This window comes from Amphiura filiformis, chromosome 15, assembly GCF_039555335.1.
Source record: "Amphiura filiformis chromosome 15, Afil_fr2py, whole genome shotgun sequence".
NCBI classification, from domain to species: Eukaryota; Metazoa; Echinodermata; class Ophiuroidea; order Amphilepidida; family Amphiuridae; genus Amphiura; species Amphiura filiformis.
In genome coordinates, this window is record NC_092642.1 from 18646241 (window position 1) to 18671824 (window position 25584).

At 37.6% G+C, this 25584-nt stretch overlaps 1 protein-coding gene across 1 annotated transcript; it reads left to right on the forward strand.

Annotated features, from left to right (window-relative positions):
- Positions 1 to 222: 222 nt before the first annotated feature.
- On the forward strand, positions 223 to 20658 carry LOC140171977 (STAGA complex 65 subunit gamma-like). Its single transcript, XM_072195325.1, has 13 exons — positions 223 to 418; positions 1879 to 2048; positions 3120 to 3231; positions 4493 to 4587; positions 6684 to 6687; positions 7484 to 7587; positions 8671 to 8780; positions 10023 to 10144; positions 10933 to 11076; positions 11384 to 11427; positions 15597 to 15858; positions 16484 to 16614; positions 18149 to 20658. Exons 1-13 carry the CDS (start codon positions 365 to 367, stop codon positions 18177 to 18179), a joined length of 1383 nt encoding a protein of 460 aa, XP_072051426.1. The 5' UTR covers positions 223 to 364; the 3' UTR covers positions 18180 to 20658.
- Positions 20659 to 25584: the final 4926 nt, after the last annotated feature.

Here is a 25584-nt window from a genome sequence, read left to right on the forward strand (position 1 = left end):
ATTTTTCATTATACCAGTTGTCAAAATACAAATAATTGAATATCAAGTATCTTTTTATAATATTCGATATCTAAAAAATAGTTTATGTTCACGCTCTTCCCATAGAATGTAAATGACAGAAAAATATTTAGATTTCTGATATTAAAAGTAAAAACACTGACACTATTAGTATTAGCACGTGATTTTATGTAGGTCTGGGGGTCACTTCCTGTTTACATTCATTCACCGGCGTGTACACAAATGTGTGATGTTACACTGCAGGAACTATCAATTTCCCATTCATGTTTATTGACATACATGTACTTTATGCAAGAGCAATCAAGTGATTGGATGGAAGAGGGCTAGTAAATCGACTAGAGACGAAATGGCATCCGGAAACACCAAAAATAACAGTACAAAAGAAGTACAGCAACAAGAGGTAATTCAGTTGAAGTGAAGGCAGCTGCCTGTCACTCAGAATAAAAGTTAATTTTAAGCTTATTGACATGATTGACTTATCATCATGTTGACTTATCATATTATTGATTATCATATTTAAAGAAATTAATTCGACACATTTATCCTTACTTGAGAACACTAGCTTCCAATTTGAACACAATAATGCATTTGATGCTAATACGTTGTCGTTGATTTTTTTTCAGGCGGACAGCGTTAAACAAATTTTTGCAACAGATCAGGTTTTTTGGAATTTTTTAATGAAAGTTTTTTCCATGGGTCAGCTGTATCTTTTCGCTTTTGAGTAAAATTTGCCTATTTTTAACAGTCTAAAATTTTGTTGAAGTGCATTTAAGCAACATTTTTGAAGCGATCGCCCATCTTGATCGGCTGTGTTTACTTCTGAACTTCCATTGCTTTACACAGTGTCATGCTTCAGCGAATCCGAATAGATTTTGAATGCAATGGTCTCTACTCTAGTCTTAGCTCTAGCCTTGAATCTGAAGCTATCAGTGATTCATTGTACTGGGCCCTTCGACATGCTGCGGTAGATTGGCGTCTGTTTCGCAAATAAATTTGCCTTCTTCATCAGCCCATAGAATATGATTGATCAACACCTACATCATGTCTAATATTTATATAAAAATTTCAAAATAAAAGTGATGTAGTTGTAGAGTCCCCCCCAATCCACTTTAAAAGTTTGGGTGATTTTTTGGCTTTTGGGCGACATTTCACTGCTATTACCAGCGACTTGGGATAAAAAGTTTTGGCAGCCCTGGTTGGAGTGACGTTAGTCACATCACAAAAATTCACACCATGTAAACAGTGTGAAACGAAATGTGGAAAGTCTGAAAAAAAAACATAAAATTATACAATTTGAAGCTAATAATATATATCAAGACATCCATATGCGGATAGTTTGCCGGAGTGCCTGAAGATCACATATTGGACTACATTAGCGTAAGTAGTGGTTTAGAGAAAGAAGAATTTTAAGTTTTCGGCAACCGGTAATCATGTGGTAATGGCCACAATAATAATCAGATAATGGCATAATGTTAATAAAGATTACTGAGTTACAGTTACTGGAACTAACTAACGCCAAGCTAATGCAGAACACACTGAAGCTAGTGCCACTGACTGGAGGTAGATACTATATAGCTGTAATTTTGATAAAAGCTAACTCACTGAGTCTGAGATTCAAATTTTGTCGTCTTTTAGTATTCAATGGAATGTTGTGTGTTGTAGCGCTATAAAGGTATGGGTGCTGTGTCTTAGCTAGCCATCCGTCTGCCCACCATTTGAGACGGGGAGTTTGCTCCTGGGACAGGCAAAATTATAATGACTTTGACGTATATGCTACATAATTGTGAAAACTTTATTGATACAGATAAGAACAAGAACCAATTTAATGAGGACAATTTCCATTTGCAATTGGTCCAACAGGTTGTTCATTCACACTGGGGCGAGTTTATCACACCAAAGTCTCCAACTTCCTCCAAGGCAATATCAGTTTTAGACATTGAATCACCAGGATTGAAGCCAAAAAGTATTGTCATAGAGCCACCTAGACCACATCAGCCTATAGCTCAACAGAAAAACAAGAACCCTCAGCCGTAAGTACACAGTTGATTGCGAGTTTTCCACTGCCTGCCCACACCACCTCTTTTTATGCCGCATCAGAAAGGCAATTTGCAGATGATTTTTATTTTTTTCTAAATTTGATATTCTCTAAAAATAAAACAAATACCACCTGCAAACAGTGCACAAAGGTCAATGTATTAGATAATCTGCATAGTATATTGACCTGTCAGGAGCCTTTGAAATTTTGTTGGTTACCATTAAAAAACATGTGTGTTAATTAATGAATAACTAATATGTGAACGAGTCGGCTCAGCACTCGCCAAAAGAGTGTTCAAGAGATAGAGCCCTGGTCAGCCACCAAGTACATGTAGACCCATTTAGGCCAAAAAAAAAAAAGGTTTGTCTCAAAGCTCACGAGAAATTTAAAAACAAATGCGAAATGCGATTTTTAAATTTTTTATTCCCGACTTTTTTTCATGGTATTTTGAGAAAAAAGTCTGATTTTCGCCGATTTTTTCTGGAAAAAACTAAAAATTTTTTTTTTTTTTAAATAAAAAACATTTCCGCATTTGTTTTTTGTCAAATCGTGGGATTTTACAAACGCGCGTGCAAGCTTTGAGACGAACCTTTTTTTTTGTTTGGCCTTATGTAAGACTGTTCAAACCCTCATCTTAGCCAGCCACACCTATCCACCTGGAACAGACAACATTAATGCCTCTTGCAGGTGCTAAATTCTTAAACTAATGCTTGAATAAGTTCTGTGAACTCAAAACAATACCAAACTAATAAATCATGATTATAGCAATGGCTATTTGAACTGACTAAACCCTGAGATGTTTTCAGGGTCAAATGTTTGACTGGGTGTTTTGGTGAATATGATGGGTCAAATCCTAGCTTAGACCATCCACCTGGGTGCTCATTACAAGAGGAACGCTGCCAAATTTGAATACCATACAGCACTTGGAAAGTCCCAAGTTGCTTAACACAATTTATTTTATACTTTACCCGACACAAACTTTGGCCCCTGTTTGCACAACTTTACTATCTTGTGATCTTAAAATAGTTAATTGACACTGTTTGGTACTATTTTTTTACGTTTCCAGGTTACCAGCTGAATTATGTCGTCCAGATCAACTCAGTCTGAATACAATTCAGCTTTTAAAACAGAACACACGTATCAGATGTGCTATGATGCAGTTCCCAAATGACCCAAGCGTAAGTACAAAGCAACACATTTTAAGAGAATGTCTTTATATTCCAATCAGAATAATAACACAATTTTTCACACGATTTACCCTGTAAGCAGTCAGGTTAGCTGAATTGGTACGGTTAAACTGCGGTGCATTAGGGTTTGGCAATGCGAGTTTCGAGCCCCTGTGCAGTCTTTGTTTGTTTTCGTAAATAATTAAGCTAACTTGAAATTCCCCTGGGCAAGGAACTAATTGCTTGTTTGTCTCGGTTACCCGTATAAGAACTCTTGGAGCTGATTCTGACTGCAGTGGATTATTGTGGTATGTACATTTGTAGGGAGAGTGCTCCTTAGCTACAAATACCTGATTATTGCTAAATGGTTTATAAGCTGTGTCTTGGGCCACACGGCCCTAATTTGGTAAAACGATCTAACTTGAAATTTGGACATTTTGATATAAATCCATATCATGGGTAATGTGTGGGCACCCTTTCCATTGGTGATATCCTCAAATCACCACCATGCTACCAAATAATGAGATTTTTATATTTTCTAAGACATTAGATCTGTTTAATAATTTATTTTATTCAAAAAGAAAAACGGCAAGTGTTCAAACTTTAAAGCTCTTTTTCTCGAAACAGCGATTTTAATTTCAAGTTAGATCATTTTACCAAATCAGGGCCGCACAGTGGTCAGCCAATTCCTGTAAAGTGTACTTAGGCTTAAATAAAAATGTAGATATTTATATAGCGTTTTATGCCGTAAACAGCCTCAAAGCACTTTACATTTATTCCGCCGTCATTAGAATGTCGGAACCACGTTTGCAGCCTACAAGTGGCGCAGGGTCCATCAGTACAATGACTGTGACTACCCCGAATAGCTTCCCATTGCACCTGGGTGGGGTGAGGCAAGCGAGGCAAAGCGCCTTGCCCAAGGGCGCAACACGGTGGTGGGACGGGGAATCGAACCCACGCACGTCGAGCAAGCTCTCGGATTATGAGTCCAAGGCCGTAACCACTGAGCCACCGTGCTTGTGGCCTGTGGGCTTATGCCTGTGCATAGCGCACTATAAATCTGTGCACCTATATTTTGTTAACATTATTGACTGAAATATAAAACTGACATCAGTGGTGTTGCAAGTAAAACTTTGATGAAACATTTTTTTTAAACCAACAGGTTATAATACTTATTAAAGCCTTATTTCTTCAACTTAACGGTAAAACTGACCTCAATCCATAATGATTGAATTAGCTTTCTAAAATGTGACATTTTTGTTGAACTCTTCAGAAATATGATGATAAGAGCAATGTACCCTTGCTGGCCTCACCACCTCCACCAACAAGTGAGATGAAATACTCTGCCGACATGGATTCCCCAGAAAGGTAAGAAATATGATGATAAGAGTAATGTACCCTTGCTGGCCTCACCACCTCCACCAACAAGTGAGATGAAGTACTCTGTCGACATGGATTCCCCAGAAAGGTAAGAAATATGATGATAAGAGCAATGTACCCTTGCTGGCCTCACCACCTCCACCAACAAGTGAGATGAAGTACTCTGTCGACATGGATTCCCCAGAAAGGTAAGAAATATGATGATAAGAGCAATGTACCCTTGCTGGCCTCACCACCTCCACCAACAAGTGAGATGAAGTACTCTGTCGACATGGATTCCCCAGAAAGGTAAGAAATATGATGATAAGAGCAATGTACCCTTGCTGGCCTCACCACCTCCACCAACAAGTGAGATGAAATACTCTGTCGACATGGATTCCCCAGAAAGGTAAGAAATATGATGATAAGAGCAATGTACCCTTGCTGGCCTCACCACCTCCACCAACAAGTGAGATGAAATACTCTGCCGACATGGATTCCCCAGAAAGGTAAGAAATATGATGATAAGAGTAATGTACCCTTGCTGGCCTCACCACCTCCACCAACAAGTGAGATGAAGTACTCTGTCGACATGGATTCCCCAGAAAGGTAAGAAATATGATGATAAGAGTAATGTACCCTTGCTGGCCTCACCACCTCCACCAACAAGTGAGATGAAGTACTCTGTCGACATGGATTCCCCAGAAAGGTAAGAAATATGATGATAAGAGCAATGTATCCTTGCTGGCCTCACCACCTCCACCAACAAGTGAGATGAAATACTCTGCCGACATGGATTCCCCAGAAAGGTAAGAAATATGATGATAAGAGTAATGTACCCTTGCTGGCCTCACCACCTCCACCAACAAGTGAGATGAAGTACTCTGTCGACATGGATTCCCCAGAAAGGTAAGAAATATGATGATAAGAGCAATGTACCCTTGCTGGCCTCACCACCTCCACCAACAAGTGAGATGAAGTACTCTGCCGACATGGATTCCCCAGAAAGGTAAGAAATATGATGATAAGAGTAATGTACCCTTGCTGGCCTCACCACCTCCACCAACAAGTGAGATGAAATACTCTGCCGACATGGATTCCCCAGAAAGGTAAGAAATATGATGATAAGAGCAATGTACCCTTGCTGGCCTCACCACCTCCACCAACAAGTGAGATGAAATACTCTGTCGACATGGATTCCCCAGAAAGGTAAGAAATATGATGATAAGAGCAATGTACCCTTGCTGGCCTCACCACCTCCACCAACAAGTGAGATGAAGTACTCTGTCGACATGGATTCCCCAGAAAGGTAAGAAATATGATGATAAGAGCAATGTACCCTTGCTGGCCTCACCACCTCCACCAACAAGTGAGATGAAGTACTCTGTCGACATGGATTCCCCAGAAAGGTAAGAAATATGATGATAAGAGCAATGTACCCTTGCTGGCCTCACCACCTCCACCAACAAGTGAGATGAAGTACTCTGTCGACATGGATTCCCCAGAAAGGTAAGAAATATGATGATAAGAGCAATGTACCCTTGCTGGCCTCACCACCTCCACCAACAAGTGAGATGAAGTACTCTGTCGACATGGATTCCCCAGAAAGGTAAGAAATATGATGATAAGAGCAATGTACCCTTGCTGGCCTCACCACCTCCACCAACAAGTGAGATGAAGTACTCTGTCGACATGGATTCCCCAGAAAGGTAAGAAATATGATGATAAGAGCAATGTATCCTTGCTGGCCTCACCACCTCCACCAACAAGTGAGATGAAATACTCTGCCGACATGGATTCCCCAGAAAGGTAAGAAATATGATGATAAGAGTAATGTACCCTTGCTGGCCTCACCACCTCCACCAACAAGTGAGATGAAGTACTCTGTCGACATGGATTCCCCAGAAAGGTAAGAAATATGATGATAAGAGCAATGTACCCTTGCTGGCCTCACCACCTCCACCAACAAGTGAGATGAAGTACTCTGCCGACATGGATTCCCCAGAAAGGTAAGAAATATGATGATAAGAGTAATGTACCCTTGCTGGCATCACCACCTCCACCAACAAGTGAGATGAAATACTCTGCCGACATGGATTCCCCAGAAAGGTAAGTAATATGATGATAAGAGTAATGTACCCTTGCTGGCCTCACCACCTCCACCAACAAGTGAGATGAAATACTCTGTCGACATGGATTCCCCAGAAAGGTAAGAAATATGATGATAAGAGCAATGTACCCTTGCTGGCCTCACCACCTCCACCAACAAGTGAGATGAAGTACTCTGTCGACATGGATTCCCCAGAAAGGTAAGAAATATGATGATAAGAGCAATGTACCCTTGCTGGCCTCACCACCTCCACCAACAAGTGAGATGAAGTACTCTGTCGACATGGATTCCCCAGAAAGGTAAGAAATATGATGATAAGAGCAATGTACCCTTGCTGGCCTCACCACCTCCACCAACAAGTGAGATGAAGTACTCTGTCGACATGGATTCCCCAGAAAGGTAAGAAATATGATGATAAGAGCAATGTACCCTTGCTGGCCTCACCACCTCCACCAACAAGTGAGATGAAGTACTCTGTCGACATGGATTCCCCAGAAAGGTAAGAAATATGATGATAAGAGCAATGTACCCTTGCTGGCCTCACCACCTCCACCAACAAGTGAGATGAAGTACTCTGTCGACATGGATTCCCCAGAAAGGTAAGAAATATGATGATAAGAGCAATGTACCCTTGCTGGCCTCACCACCTCCACCAACAAGTGAGATGAAGTACTCTGTCGACATGGATTCCCCAGAAAGGTAAGAAATATGATGATAAGAGCAATGTACCCTTGCTGGCCTCACCACCTCCACCAACAAGTGAGATGAAATACTCTGCCGACATGGATTCCCCAGAAAGGTAAGAAATATGATGATAAGAGCAATGTACCCTTGCTGGCCTCACCACCTCCACCAACAAGTGAGATGAAATACTCTGCCGACATGGATTCCCCAGAAAGGTAAGAAATGTGTGTGCATGTGTTTTGAATGTCGTTAAATGAAGGCATACACAAGACTTTTTACATGTGTTGCAGGTGTATTTGTGTGAGATGTTTCATCACTATTAATTTTACAATCAAGTATGTGTGCTGTCCCCGGCCCCCAACTCAACACAAAAGTTGATAACCATGAGAGTTACCAAATTGCGCAGAAAAGGGGCCATTTTTTTACCAGTAGCAAGGACCGCTGAAATTGGCAAAATAGGGGTATTTAATTTGCACTGTCCGTGAAATTTGACAGTGAAATCAGCAAAATAGGGGTATTTAATTTGCACTGTCCGCTAAATTTGGATAAAAGGGTACTTGAGAAAATCTCAAATTTTATGTCAATATTTAGTGTCATTGATAAGGGTATTTGAAATTCTAATCATTGAAAATGGGTGTTTGAAATTCTGGTCATTAAAACTACAAAAAGGGGTTGTTTTTGGCCAAATGTTGTCCTCGATTTTGCATGGAAAAAGGGGTAATTTGATGAAAAATCATTGCAAAGGGGGCCTTTGAAAGATTTGGTAACTCTCATGGTTGTCAACATTTGTGTTGAATTGGGGGCTGGGGTGCTGTCATTTGTCTACTCTCCATAGATGCAGTGTTATAAAAAGTTACAAGTTTATGTTACAAGTGGAACATAAAAAGTCTGTAAGAAAGTGTCGTAGCATTTTCTCAACAGAAAGCTTCAAGCAACTCATTATTACTTTTAGTACTGTCATTAGTTACAGATGTGTAAAGATTCATCGGGTTTGTTGATCCTATCAAATAGGCTATTTCAGTTGAAATGCATACACCCCCTATGGAAGATATGACCCTACTCTTCAACACAAGGGGTGTAGATTTCAAATGGAGTCACCCATTCAGGTAACCCCATTTGAAATTCACACTCCCTGTGTGAGCAATTAAGATCATAGGGTATATTGATTTCAACTGGTATAACCCAATTTTAACCAAATGTACCATGATGGTTCAACTCTTTTGAGATCAAACTTCATGATACAGTATTATGCTTGACTGATATTAAGCCTTAACACATGTCTGGTTATTACTTTCTAGCATGGACAAAATTCCACTGACGGATGGCACAGTAGAGATAGATAATTCTGTTGCAAGGCAGCTTGGACGTAGGGCAGTGGGGACTATATGTGCACACTCAGGATTTGAATGTAAGTGACAGGTTTCAATAAGGGGCTATTCCAGTTGAAATCCATACACCCCTGGAAGACATGACCTTAATCTCTGGAGTCATCCATCAGATAAACCCTAAACTTTCATACTCCCTGTGTGGATGATAAAGTTCATGTCTGCCATAGGGGGTGTATGGATTTCAACTGGCTTAGCCCAATGCTGGATGACAAGACCGTACCATCTTGTTATATGTGTTGAAATTTCAGTGAAATAAAGTTCAGATAACTTACCATTTTGGCCCTCAAACACAAATCTTTAAAATGATTTATGGCGGTTCAATTAGCTAGTAACTTGCTTTTAAGGGGTACTACACCCTGGCAAATTTTGTGCCTATTTTTGCATTTTCTCAAAAATTATAACACATTGGTGACAAGTAAGATATGTATATTATAGGGGCAAGCACTGCAACTACTGCACTGAAAATTCAGGCAAGTATTTATTGATCAAATACTGGTTTTCCCTCATTTTTGACTGTAACTCCACAACTGTTGTCTGTGCTGAAATTAAATTTCCAGTGCAGTAGTTGTAGTCCTTGCCCCTATAATATATATATCGTACTTGTCACCAATACGCTATAATTTTTGAGATAAATGCAAAAATAGGCCCAAAATTGGCCAGGGGTGTATAGTACCCCCTTAATGCACTTGTAAATGTTGTACCCATGGACAAAAGGGTTACAGACAAACTCCAAACAAAATCTCAGTATAAGCCGATGAGGGGCGATCGTTCCATGAAATGCGACAGGCAAAACAGCTACGCAGGTACCATGAAGACACACAATGCTCTTTCGCATATACATAAAGGCTCACATATACGCGAAGGCTCACAATGCTGGCGTCATTGATACACACGAACCTTATGAATATGCGAGATAATTCACAGCATTCAATGCACAGGGACTTTGACTGTTAGAAAATAGTCTGTATTGGTCTTTGGTTGTACCCTCTTGCAGTTAAAGTGCTCGCACAAGTCAAGACAACCTGAATACGTCACTGAAAAATTAAGCTTTCTTAATTGGTATGCAAGCTTTGGCTATGTTGTAGGCTTTTTGCCATGTTGTACAATAAGGTATGCCACCCACACTGCCCATTTCCCTCCATGATGAACAATTCTCAAAAGAACCGACCAGATTATGTCAGACAGTAGTGGCTTCCCATATCGGACAAGCAGACTAGAGCTTTTCAGTGAAGTTACAATATATTTTTGTGTCATTGTTACAGTAATTCAAGAATCAAGCCTGGAGACTTTGACAGATATACTCCATGAATATGAGACAAAGGTATGCAAACTACTGAGGACTGCAGTGGACAAAGAAGCTATCACGGGATATACAGGTTTTCAAGTAAGGATATTGTCAATATTATGATTGCATGTGATCACATCTAATCAACTGTGTCAGTGTTGCCATAGTTAAAGCTCTTTTCCACCCCAATTGGCTGTTTTCTTTCAGAAATCACTAACATCACAAAATTTATAGGATCTTGGGTACCTTTTCTTGACAACTTAATTCATTGGACTCTTTGAGATGCATAGGAATGATTTTTACATTTACACCTCAGATTAAAATCTTTGCAACATTGCTCATTGTCAGAAAAATATGGTCCAACCATGAAAGACAAGTTGTCTTTCAGATTGTAAATTGTTAACCCTGTGGATGTAGCATAACTGTTGTATGGTACATAAACATTCCCAAATTTCAAGAGCTTCAACTTAGTTTGATAATGATAATCATTAGGACTAACAAGCAAACATTAATCTTACAGAAAGACAGTCAAGAAAAATAGATGTCTGTGTGTCAGAACTCAAACCCATGACCTTTTGTGTTTGAAGATCTCTAAAAATAAAATCCATATGTATGTTACATTCTTGTTAAACAAAAAGCATGCACATTTTATCATTGTATCAGTCATACTTTCCGCAAAACAATTGGCAATCACCGCATGTTTTTTTCCATCATCCTTCAGACACATAATGGGAGTTTTAATAAGAGGGCTAGCTGTGACACAACTTAGGCCAAGAAAAAAAGAATGTATATCTCAGACATCCGCACGCATAGCTATGTGAAATCCAATTTGTAAAATGCCTGTTAAAGATAGCATGATTATGGATATTTTGTTTCCTTATTCTTAGGATGTCCTAGCACAAGTGTTTCAAGAAATAGGTGTTGGAAGCACAGAAAAACTGTACAACTTCTGGAAGACAAGGGTCAAAGATTACAATACAGTGATACAGCATAGAAATGCACAACTCAAGGAACGTATGCAATTGAAACGGGTATGTGGTACTGATTGATTAATTGATTTTATTTGGTTCCATATAAAATAGCTTTATAAAAATACAAAATACATACATATATTTAACAAGAAGTTTAAAATACATTACATAAGACACTTGACAAAATAAGAAATTAAAAGCTATACAATGTGAAGATAAAAATACACTAGGAATCGTGATAACCCATAAAGCCAGTGTTTCAGGCTTATTTCTACATATTTCGTGGTAGAGACTGGTTAATTCATCCATGTATATATTTTTGTTGTAATGGTGAACCAATTGAGAATGAATTTGTTGTTAATTACAGAGCCTGTCTACCAGTAGCATGGGAGAGGACAGCAAGTCACCAAGGTAAGTCAACAGACCAGAGGAGTATTCATTACAAATGACCATACAGGGATGTGCCGCAAACAATGGTCTCATTGTCAGTGGTACATCCCTACGCAAACCAAACTTGAGTACTACCCCCAGTCAATAGACTATTGATTCAATATGAACAAGAAATGTGCAGTAGCATTAGAAATTAATTATCATTTGTACTTTTACATATAGATGCACAGGGCAGCTACACTACTCAGCAAAATTAAAAGATCACACTTAGGCCTAAAAAATTGTTTGATTGGTATAACCTGACTGACCTTAAAAGTAGGCCCAGAATTTCAAGCCAGGAGGGGCAATTTTCCACCCAGTCAGTACTTTACTGATGATTGATTTATTAATAGTAAAAGGACATGTTGTAAGTTAATTTCATACACTCTTTGATAGCAAGAACCAATCAGAGCAAGCGTTAGAAAAATCCAAAACATGCATTGATTGTGTCTAATTGCACTCCGCGTACTACGCAAAGTGCTTTCGCACACCGTCACGTAGGATTGATTCAATCTTCGGTGGGTTGATGCATTTATATTTGGTTCTATTTTCCAACATTTTTCATGTTTTATAGTGACTAGCGGGACACCCGCGCTACGCGCGGGTCCCCGCTAGGTGAGTAAATGGGAGCGTTCACTAAAACGGAAGGAATTACTGAACAGGTCATTTAAAAGGTAAATTTCATTTATCTGAGTCTGACCCTCGTTAAGCCTAAGTTTCCATTTTAGCTTCTTTAGCTTGTGATTTCCCGTTTTCATGTTATTTATTTAGTCCTCAGTTTAATAGCTTTTTTTATTTAAATCATCTAATTTTATTAGATTTTATTATTCTTTCCTTCTTTAGCCTATTTTATTCCCGTTTTCTTACTGTGAATAACTATAGGCTAACCCACATACTCGTAGGCCTACCTGTTTGTCCTCATTTTGTTTTCTTTTTAAATTACAGTAGGCCTACCTCTTCATGTTGTTTGTACTTTTTAACACACATCTTTTCCCCGTATTTATTACGCCTACGGTCGGTCGTTCACCCGTATTATCATTCATTGCGCGACTTCGCGCCGCTTACGCCGACATGGCGTAGTGCTGCGTTACATTACGCAGCGCTATCGCTGATAGCTTACGCGAGCGGCTTGGCATTAGAAACACCCGTACGACGCGCACAGGCTAGCTTGACAACTGACTCCCTTTTTGTTTACCCAGCATAGCAACGTACCACATTTTCACTGATTTTGAGGCCAATTCTTGACCGTTTTCAACCAAATAAAGTTTAAACACGTTCCCGTATATTCATCGATCTCCCGTATGAATTTGGCGACATTTGGATCGAAACGTGACGGAGCCTTTCCATGATACATAGATACATAGATACATACATAGATAGATACATACAACATTTCCCTATTTATTGTCTCGCCTGAATGTTCAGGGAGAGACTTAGTAATCACTATGGTGTGTGTGTGTCCGTGTGTGTGTGGGGGTGGGGGTGTGTGCGTGTGTGGGTTCGGAAAAAGCTTGTGAACGCGTTATCTTGAGAACCGTAAGTGCTATGATGATGAAACTTTATAGGGGGTAGCATGACCAAAGGGTGTCGACCTGATTAGATTTTGAGCGCAAAATATGGTAATTAAGTACCTAATTTGCATAATTTATGCGTAATAAGCAAAATACCTTGTGAACAGATTATCTGGAGATCCGTATGGGGTACAGTGACGTAACTTGGGGGGGAGTAGCGTGGCCAGATGGTCTCGACCTGATTAGATTTTCAGCGCAAAATATGGTAATTAAGTACCTAATTTGCATAATTTATGCGTATTTGATGCGTATCAAGCAAAAAACCCTTGTGAACAGCTTATCTGGAGATCCGTATGGGGTACAGTGACGTAACTTGGTGGGGAGTAGCGTGGCCAGATGTTCTCGACCTGATTAGATTTTCAGCGCAAAATATGCTAATTAAGTACCTATTTTGCATAATTTATGCGTATTTGATGCGTATCAAGCAAAAAACCCTTGTGAACAGCTTATCTGGAGATCCGTATGGGGTACAGTGACGTAACTTGGTGGGGAGTAGCGGGGCCAGAGGTTCTCGACCTGATTAGATTTTGAGCGTAAAATATGGTAATTAAGTACCTAATTTGCATAATATATGCGTAATAAGCAAAATACCTTGTGAACAGATTATCTGGAGATCCGTATGGGGTACAGTGACGTAACTTGGTGGGGAGTTGCATGGCCAGAGGTACTCGACCTGATTAGAGTTTCATGAGGTCAAAGGTCACATCCAAGGTCAAAGGTCAACTCAGGTCACCAAATCTTTTAATAATTAATTTTCAACTGTGCATCACATATCCCAATAACAGCTTGACCGGTCATGTAATTAAGGAAATATGATGACTTTAAGATAGTCGCTTTCTTTGTAAAGTATAGCAAAGTAGCACTTTCAATGAGTGATAACTCGTAAAGGAAGCATCTTTCTGTTTTGATTTATTTGATGAAATAGTTCTTTGGTATTGCCAAATTTGATTTTTCAGCGCAACATACTTTATCCAATTTCGTGAGGTCAAAGGTCACATACAAGGTCAAAGGTCAACTGAGGTCACCAAATCTTTTAATAATTAATTTTCAACTGTGCATCACATATCCCAATAACAGCTTGATCGGTCATGTAATTAAGGAAATATGACGACTTTAAGATAGTCGCTTTCCATGTTAAGTATAGCAAAGTAGCACTTTCAATGAGTGATAACTCGTAAAGGAAGCATCTTTCTGTTTTGATTTATTACTTTGATGAAATAGTTCTTTGGTTTTGCCAATTTTTTGGAAGGTCATCCGAGGTCACTCAGGGGTCATCTGAGGTCAAGTTATTAAAAACTGTCGTATGGGCATGAAACTTGATGGGTACAGTCAACATTTCAAGGCAAATTTTTGGAAGTTCATTTTGGGGTCACCAGGGGTCATCTGAGGTCAAATTAGTAAAAACTGTCGTATGGGCATGAAACTTGGTGGGTACAGTCATCATTTAAAGCCAAATATTTGGAAGGTCATTTTGGGGTCACCAGGGGTCATCTGAGGTCAAATTAGTAAAAACTGTCGTATGGACATGAAACTTGGTGGGTACAGTCAACATTTCAAACCAAATTTTTGGAAGGTCATTTTGGGGTCATCTGAGGTCAAATTAGTAAAAACTGTTGGATGGACATGAAACTTGGTGGGTACAGTCAACATTTAAAGCCAAATTTTTGGAAGGTCATTTTGAGGTTACCAGGGGTCATCTGAGGTCAAATTAGTAAAACTGTCGGATGGGCATGAAACTTGGTGGGTACAGTCAACATTTAAAGCCAAATTTTTGGAAGGTCATGTCGGGGTCACCAGGGGTCATCTGAGGTCAAATTAGTAAGAACTGTCGTATGGTCATGCAACTTGGTGGGTACAGTCAACATTTAAAACCAAATATTTGGAAGGTAATTTCGGAGTCACCAGGGGTCATCTGAGGACAAATTAGTAAAAACTCGTATGGGCATGAAACTTGCTGGGTACAGTCAACATTTAAAGCCAAATTTTTGGAAGGTCATTTCGAGGCCACCAGGGGTCATCTGAGGTCAAATTAGGAAAAACTGTCGTATGGGCATGAAACTTAGCACGAGGGGTACAGTCAACATTTAGAGCCAAAATTTTAGAAAGTCATTTTAGGGCCACCAGGGGTCATCTGAGGTCATATTAGTAAAAACTGTTGCATGGGCATGAAACTTGGTGGGTACAGTTTCCATCGGCCAGATAATCGTGCCCAGCTGATAACCGCCAAATTCATTTACCTCTCTACCAACAGTTATCGCAAAAGCAGGCGGTCATGAAAGCAGGCGAGACTCGTGGTTCGAGAACCGCCTTGTAGTAAGATAATGTTGTAATAAAAACAGCAAAAATCATGTGCTGTTTTTCTTCTCGTGTACGAAATAGGTTAATGAACGCGTATTACTTATTGCACTGATGTTGATGTGTCTAATGCACTCCCCCCTTCGGGGCTCGTGCATTAGACGCATCAACATCAGCGCGCATGCATTATTTTGTCTAATATCTATCGCAACAAGTAATATGTGTTCATTAACCTATAAATGTTAGTAATTTGTTCAACTTGAACTTCTCTACATTAATTCACAGGATGAAAGAAGAACCATTCTCAGACATTCACTTCCCAGAGACCGATCAAGAACATGAACCACCAGTAGAGGGCGCTAGTGAATCACAATCACAACCATTAGCATTCAGTAACCTGGATCTAGATGAGGCGTCTAGAGCAGCAAGTAATATCCCGGTTGAAGGAGAAGGTCAATGGCCTGCATACATCAAAACAGAAGCTCCAGAGGGGGCAGGACAGAATGACGACTCTAGAAATGTCGCTGATTCAGCCGCTAGTGAACATGTAAGCAGGGTTTCACTATTATAGAGTTTTATTTCCACATTCTTATTTAGAGAAGACCAGACTTTTGTCAGGTATTGGTTCCTCATAGACAATGTTGCACATACTTCCCCCACCCCCATTCCTTGCACTTTTGGTCTGACTGGCTCATTGTGGCAGCTTGATATTTTTAGTTGACCGCTGGCCCTGGTAAGAACCTGGTTTGGCTCCTAGATAATAATACTTGTTTAGTTTGGTGGTTATGTCGAAGGTTTGGTTCACAATGTCGGAATATGAAAGGTTCCCTGTGTTGAATCTAATCCTAACCCAAACCTTAACAATAACCTTTAACCCTAGCCCTTACCCTAACCTTAAATATGGCCTAACCCTAGCCAACTTTATTTCCTATTCAACATAATGAACCTTATTTCATATTCGTCATAGCAAGCAGTATAGCCATCCTTTGACATAGCCATCCATTGACATAGCGGATGGACACCAGTCTGGTTCCAATGCCAAATAGAGTTAACATGGGCATGAACTGAGAACATTTTGAACTATTTTTGAGGTACTTTTGCATTAAATTTCATGATACCTATTAGAGTATCCATACAATAATAAAGTGTGATACTTTCTTATCTGTTAACAGAATGAAGATGAAAGTGCGGGTAGTTTTGTGAGTGAGTCTCCAAGTATTGTTGATATAGATGTGACGTCTCCACCTAAGAACATGCCATCATCATCACAGGAATTGGCTAGTCCACCACCACCAAAGAAAAAGTAAGGCATTACATTTGTAAATCTATAGTATAATCAGTAGCAAAATAGGCAGGGCTTATAACAGCATAAATTGATACTGAACAGTGTAGGTGCATTATGAGCACAAGAGATGTGTACTGCATATGATATATAAGTGATGAGTGTCACTTTTAATTACGCAAAGCAGTGTGCATATGAAAAGATTACATTTTTATACCAAAATTGACCTAGAAAAGGGGGCCATCATTCTAGATGCTCAGAAACTGTATTATATACATCCCTGTATGACCATAAGGCCAAAAAAAAATATTGTTGTGTTGCCCTCAAGTGGAAAAATGGGAAAGTTGGGTCGGCCGGTCGGATTTCTTTTTCTTTTTTTTTTTTTTTTTTTTTAACCATCAGATTTTAAAAATCCCCTCAAATATTAAATAATGCTTCTTCAATTAGGGACATTTGTCAATTTTGACTTCTGGATACCTGTTAGACATCAATTAAAGACTAGTCTTTCAATATAATATTAATTTTAAGTGAAAAACATTGATTTTTTGAACAAATCTGTAAAAATCATCATTCCAAAAACAAAAAAACAAAAAATTATGTAATTCCCTGATTTTTCAGGATTTAGGACCGGACGGTTGAGGGCAACACAACAATTTTTTTTTTTGGCCTAATCCCTGGTAAGAGTTAACAAAGTTTCCAAATGAACACTGAGAGTAGACTCTGTAAAATGTCACAAAAGTTTAACAATCAGTATTTCTTAGGACCTAAGAGGGTTGTATAATTCAGAGCCAATTGTCTTGAGCCTAGATTGGTGCATACACTCACATAACTGCCTGATAGTGCACCTCTAAACTTGATTATCCGCATATTTCTTCAATCTTCATGGGTTTAAAATAAAGTTGTGTCAGGATCTACATTTAGAATCAGCACCAGCAATAATGATATAGGAAAGTTGTAAACATAACTGATATTGTCATATTGTTCAACCTGGTTAAAGCCATATTATAACATTTGCTAAGGAGAACGCCCTCAAAAAAATTTTTAATTCTGGTTTTTACACGATTGTAATGTACTTTAGTCAATAAAGATACTCTGTAAAAATCAAGACTTTAGGTGCTGTAGTTTTGTCAAAATCCGAGATTTTGAATAAAACGATGGAACCGGCGTTTTATTATTACGATGGAAATATTATTCGAATACGTATGCACAGTACGTACACGGCGTGCGAGATACCCATACACACACATCCCGAGGATCGTACCGTATTACAACCGCGGGAGTAACATGCATGGGCGCTAGTAGTAAATAAAAATTTTCTATGCTTTACCTCACTTGTTCGGCTCACAATTAAAAGGGGACATATTTGACAGTAAAAGCTAACATTTTATGGAAAATAAATACTAATCTATTTTTACAGAAATGTTATAATATGGCTTTAACTGAGTATACTATCAACACCAATAAATCAGAACACCTAACCCAATCCACCTTCTCAGCCTGTTTGTATTGTGTCATTCTGATTAAATATGTACATTATATCTTTTTCTCTTTTCAGGAGGAAAAAATCTGGAGGAACCCCATCTTGAAGATTTTCTACTCTTGCTGCTGAGCATGATGTTTACACTATCTCCCATGTGTATATAATGAATATGTATTTATTTCGTCTGTAAATCATGCATCATGCGTGTTGCATCAGTATTATGTAAATGTGTACCATCAAGCAGTTCAACTGTCTCACTAGTAATGGCAGAGCCAGAAATTTGCAAAAGTTGAAATTTGTGTAATTTTGGGATTTTAAGGCTAAAAGTGGGAGGGTAAATGGGAGGGGGAAGAAAAAATATTTGGGGTCCATTGATATAGAATGGCGTGCACGCAAATGGCTTTCCTTGCCCCCTCCCCCACTCGCCCCACCTCGTAGTACCGCCCCACTTCATAGTACTGCGACTGCTCACTAGATATGTGATGCAAAACCCGAAGAAAAGACCAATGAAAATACAAAACAGTTACCATGATATAGACCACTTGACATCATTGTTTATCAATAAAGGCGAGGGACTGGTCTATCGATATGCTTGAATGAACTGCTACACTGTTCAATGGCTTTCTTGTACTATATGAAATGTGGTGGGTGATTTAAAATGCACGTGCCCTGAGCAAACTACAATGCGTACACACACTGCAGGGCAAAAAACAATGTAAATTGCCATAATTTGTACGCAAACTGCTGGGTAATGACGTTACATGTCAAGTGGTCTACAGTTTAAAGGATTCTTGCAGTATTCTAATTATTCTCAAGAGGAAGATTGTGATTCAAAGTTATAGTGTTTGAAACTATTCCTGATTCCTGAAAAATACAGCACTAATTTTGTTGGATGAAACAAATATTAATCAGTTTTGCTAAATGAAACATAGCAAAATCGTAATTCTTTAGTTAGTTCTAACTGGCAATAAAATTGTATTGTTTTGTCAAGTTTTGGAACCAAAAACATGCAGTTTAGGATGTTTTTATTTATGCTTTGACAATCAAGACAAATTTCAGGTTATGGATTGTAATTTTTAGAAACATATTTTTTATTCTTAGTCAGTGGGAGTGGTCTATTATGTAGACACCTAATCTGATTGGACAATCGCATCATTTTGGGTGTCGTCTATCAGGTTCTAGACGACCCCATCTCATCATGAGTGTTGATAACGCGTAATACGCTCATAAAGGTGCGTGTATATATCACGTTGTATGCATAGACGCAATGCGGAATACTCGCATGCACTAGCAGTACGTGCAACAAAAGATGTGAAGTTGTAAACAAGTTTCATTCATTTTATAAAAAGGGGAATTTTTATGATGTTATAACTTAATTTTTGCTTTAAAAAATAGTTTACAGTTATTAAAATAATATTATCGTAGTCTGCGCCGGCATCCACTACTCAAAATATTGGACCTGCCTGTCGTCTATCACACGTTAGAGGATAGTCAAAATAAAACTCCTATCGCTTATTCTCTAAATATTTGTTATAAACAATTCTTAAGATTATCACAAAATATTGAAATTATGAGCAAATTCATAGCCTATACTCACAATTTTAAATTCATAGACTTGTGTCAAGTCTTTGAATTTGTGACTGCAGTTGTAAGAAAACATGCAAAACATGTATTGGGTCCTTTTGCATCAAATTGGACTTTAATAGCCAATTAGAACTAAAGATTTAGGATTTAGTTGTTTCATTTGGCAAAATGGGATAATATGTAATCCAAAAATATTAGTGCTGTATTTTTCTGGAATCAGGAGTTATACTTAGTTCCTAAGGGTAGCAGCTAGATTCTTAGCATAAGAAAAGGTGATTTTTGACACCAATTATTGCCTGTGTTTTTATGATTTCATATTTGAGTTAACATTAAATGCCACCACAAAGGCATTCCCAAGTGAAATCATCCTCCACAATTGAATACATAAATACAAAACCCACCCAAGTCCATGCAGGGTCTTAGCTAGCCACCTGTCTGGCCGTCATTTTAGACGGGGAGTTTGTTCCTGGGACGGGCAAAATTAATGCACTTGACAGATGCTATATTATAAATTGTATGTTTTGAGAAGCTAATTGACCTTTTTAGTAGACCCAATTTGTAGAACAAGGCCATATCAACACATATTTGAACTCTTTGAACCCCCAATGGGCTATAGACGTCTGGTAAATGTTTTAAAGGTCAAATTAGGACAGGCAATTTTATTCAAATGACGGGCAACTCTCAATTTCTAGCTAAGACCCTGAGTCCATGGGAAGTGATTTTGAGAGAAAAACCTTTGTATCCTTTTAAGGTTAGCCGAGAGTTTTTCATGCGCTTGATTTCAGAGGGGCGTAAGTTCATAACAGAAACAGCCATGCAGAAAATGAACAAGCGTACAGCTCAACTGATCATACTTTTCCTACATTCGACCTTGCATGATTTTTGAGTTGACACAGTCATGAAAATAACTATAGATACTTGACAAGACCATTAGTAGCCCAGTTCTGAACCTTTTCATTGATCATTCATAACAATAGGTATCTGATGGATCAGTGAAGATAAGAAGGATTATAATATATCCGTAACCTTGATATTATAGTACATCTCGAGGAAAAAGTGCAATGGACATGTTTTCATTTTATGTTTCAAATATCCCGCATGAAAATTGAGTATTTAACCCAAAAATGAAAATGGAACAATTTATTGGAAATCTGTTTTAACAGATTTTTTGACATCTTTTTCTGCACTGTATTATACCTAAATTAAGAAATTTGATAAATATTAAAAGAAAATATAGGTGATACAAAAAATTGTGATTTTTACACATTTTGGGGCAAAAAAGGAAAAATAAGCAAAAATATCAAAATCTGTCTAACAGTTTCATTCATCAAGTCATAACAAACGGCCTACATGCTTAATTTCTAATAAAATATTGAAATTGTGAAAATATAGGTATTTATTGATTTTCATGTTTTTTCTTGCAAATATGCTAATAATATGCAAATTATGAAATTGCAAAATAAAGTTTCTACATAGCATACATCTTTCAAGTATGATGTTCAAAATGACAGACATCAAAAAGAGATTCGATGAAATGTAAAGGTGTAGTAACAATTTTGGCATGGACTGTCTGGTTAGGCAAAGTACGGTAAGTTGAGCTGTACCGGGACGTAGGCCTACTTACAATAGAATATCGATCCACGATCAAGACATGAAAAGGCTATGAAACTTGGCTTAGCTCGTGCCCGGAGCTCGGATGCCGGGGGGGTGGCACAAGCCGTTTTCGGAATTTTCTAAAATCAACAAGACAGACTTAGCAGGCCTACACATTTCTGAATTATATAAAGTGAAAAACAATCAATCACGATTCACTGCACTCAGCGAATCAATCAAATAAAACTAAAAAGAAAGGAGCAAGAAAGAATAAAGAAATAGTGAAAAGAGAAAGAAAGAGAGAAAGAAAATGAACGAAAAAGAAAGAAAGAAAGAAATGAAAAAAAAAGAAATGAAAAAGAAAGGGAGAAAGAAAAGAGGAAAGAAAGGAAGTAAAAATGAGAAAAGAGAAGAAAAAAAGAAAATTCAGCCACACAGAGACTCGAACCCACAAAAATAGTTCATACTAGAATCCCAGTCCAACGCTCTATCCACTCGGCCATAGAACAGCTTACGCAATTGACTGTTCTCAAAGCGGATGATAACTATAATTGGATGCAATAATTTACATGATTACAATCGCGTCCGCATTATGGCTCTTAGAATAAACATGCATGTCGGCGCTGAAATTTTGAACGAACTGATGGAGGAAAACCTCGTTTTTTGCAAAACTAGCTTCAATTTGGAGTGAAAATCAAATGGAATAGCAATTGGCAGAATGTTGAGAAATAATGTAGGTATTCAGATGTCTAAATTAACGCCTCGTAATCAAGATATCGATAATTTCACAAACCAGCTTTTTCTCAAGCAAATTGTCCAAAATTTTCCCCCAAAACGGGCTTTTAAAATTTAATCGGTACTGCATTTGGTTCTTCCCCATGGCAACATTATTTCTTTGATCGATTTGTAATACAATACTAAAAAGAAGAAAACAATCGCTTCGGTGTGGATTTATATGGAGCGACATTTGAAAAAACCTCATGGAACGTGTTTTTGAGCTTGTGAACATGGTGGGTAAAAATGCTTTAAACGAAGGATTTTCAAATTTATTCTAATAATTTGTATATAACACACACAAAAATGTTAAGCTACATCCAATGCACCAACATTTCACTCGCTGAGATATTTGATTACTGAGAAAACTCTGTTTTAGAGAACAACTTTATACGCCTTTTTATACGCTTTTTATACGCCTCTTTGTGTAACCTTAATTCCTTCAGTTATATTTACCTGGTCAATATGGTAAGTTTTACGTATGACGATTAGCATTTCAGGGACTTCGTGGGGTTCATTTTAAATTTTGGACTTGGGTGGTTTTTTTAATCATATACAAAGACAACAATGTTTGGGTGAGATTACCACTAGTAAGATATACAAAATAAAGCACACGGGTATGTATAATGTTGGTAAGCATTCTGCCATGTAATATAAACCACACACTTTCCCAATTTTTTTCAAAAGTCACTCTCCAGCAATGAATTGGTTACAAGCGGACTTTTATACATACTGGATTTCAATCAATGTGCTACAAGACTCAAATCATTGACTTGGGTTATTCTTTCATACATGCTATTTTTCACATGCTCAATAGACACAGTGGATGAATTATTTTTCATACATATGACAGGCCTATGCATAGCAACAAATTCCCATGCTTAACTCAATTTGGCCACAGTATGGACTTGGGTGGGTTTTGTATTCATATATTCATTGTCCACATTGTTACAAAGGAATATTTTTGAATTTTTTTTTTCTTTTTTCAAAAGGAAGTCCATTTGAGGAGTGTAAGTTTCAGCCGACCTGTTCTGCTGTCTTGTTGAATTTTTGCTGAATGTTTTTATTGATATAATTACAATAATTTGAGAGTTGAGAGTCAGAAAGCCTCAACTCATAATCACCTGCTCCCACAAAATGAGCATAAAGTCGCCAGGGCACTATAGAAGATGCAGTCCATTAATCACAACAAAATTCAATTGAAAACATAAGACATTGTGCAGGAAATATTGATTTTTGAAAACCGAAGCAAGGAGCCAAACAACTTTATACTATGAATTAAAGTTTTAACTTCAACACTACACTATTTTTTGCTCACCTGGAACGTTTTCACTAGTCTGACTAGCGTCTTCAGCAAATGGTGATGCTGTGTTGAACTTTATACTAATTTTGTGAGAGCGGGTCATAGTGAGTTATGGCTTTCTGGTTCAGAATCCTTGAATTCTTTATCTCAAGATAGCCAAGAAAGGTCATTATTATTCGTCCCATTAACATAAAAACAGTTTTTATTGATTATTTGAAAACATGATCATGTTTTTAGGGTATCATGAGAGAAAGGTATTCTAACTCTATTTAGGCAATAGATCCAAATTTACGATTACTTTGGATTAATTAATTGATAGTTCATTAATAACAAGCATCAAAGCAGCATAATTGGATGGTTGATCCAAAAACCAAACCACAATCCCGGACATAAGTCGTTCGAACACTTGTGTCAAAGTAGGACTGTTTGAGACCGTATTTCTGATATACTTGACATATTAAAATTTCGCTTTCTTTGACGTGAAGTCTGAACCATTTCCTACTACTACAACCCTCCCCCTGCCCCACCAATCAATGTTGGATGTTTCTAGGGGTTCATGACCAAAAAACAACCAACAACATTGATCAGGGGGAATGGGGGGCATATTTGAGGTACCCATGTTAAAGTGTTCGAACAATTATGACCGGGATTGTATTTGCGATGTCAAAAATATAACATCTAAATTTGGTTTTTGGCTCATATCTTTAAAACCAAAGTAGGTATTACAACCAAATTTGGCACACATTATCACAATGATATGTGTCATGTTTTCTGAATTGGACAGCATGATATCGATTAAATTAAGGGAACGGTCAATGAAAATGTGTCGCACACCATGTAAACCTATGTGAAAACTGTCCTATTTTCAAGGGTGTTTTGCCTGCCAATTTAAAATGATTTAGTAGAATTTAATGATTTTTTCAGATATTATTCCTGAAAGTAAGAACTTTATATACACAATAATATTTTCTATGGGGAATCTTTATATTTTAGGGATCGGTCAATATAAATATTGAATATTATAGGTTTTTTGAATGTAAATTAGGTACTTTTTTTATGACAAAAGACCACATTTTGATATTAAGTGTTAAAAGAAATCATTTTCATTGCAAATATATTTAAATTGTGTACAATTTAATAAATATTCGATATTAAATGCCAAACTTTGTGCTAAATTGATCACTGATTGAGCCACTGGAAGTGAATTACCGCAGAGGCAAGACTTATCTTCAGTAGATAGCAGGGTTTATCTTCAGTAGATAGCAAACCACTGCACAACCTGTACGCTTTTTGGTTCGTGATCAGTAGAGTACAATCATTTCACCCATATAAACAGAAAGCCAGAGATTCACAGATGGAGGCGACACCCGAGTAATGTGTTTTTGAATTTATCCTCAATTCAAATATTAAAGTGAAAAACAAAACAATCAACGTGCATTTTCAAGAAATTTGATGTAAATTTGATGTAAATGTCAAAATCCAAAATGTTAATACATCTTATTCAGACAAAGTTACTAAATGACTCATCATTAAAAATGAAAAAAAAATTGTAAAAATATATCCATTTACTTTTGATTATTTTATTCAACAGTGTCAAAGCAATTTCATGTGTAAATGAGAGGGGACGATAATGACAATGTTTAAGTTGTCATACAGACCAAAAATCACATCATCATCATCATCATCATCATCATCATCATCATCATCATCATCATCATCATCATCATCATTATCATCATCATCATCATCATCATCATCATCATCATCATCATCATCATCATCAATACATACATACATAATTATCATACGTGGTCTGGGCATACGTAATTATTTATTTATCTATCATTCAAACATACAACAAATCCATTATGCGAGTTAACGATCATAAAGAATTCCTTCATAAGCACTATATGTAGCAAGTCCTTCATTCAGTCTCGCTCCAAAACTAAGTCTAATCGTGAAATTTAAATATACTGTATGGACTTTGCATTTTAGGATGCGCACATGACGATAAGCCAACGGTATACCACACGCAAATCAATGTATACCATCGATAATCCACTACTGTTAAAGATTTGATCATAGTGATTTCTAATATTCTATGAATATGGTGGTATATCGTTAATTTATGGGTTTATGGTGTACAAATCGACACAATATTTTCACAACAATATGGATTACCGATATGATCATTTCAGAAATTAATTTTTTTAGCGCAATTTGTCAATTTAAATAACATGATCAATGTGACACTTCT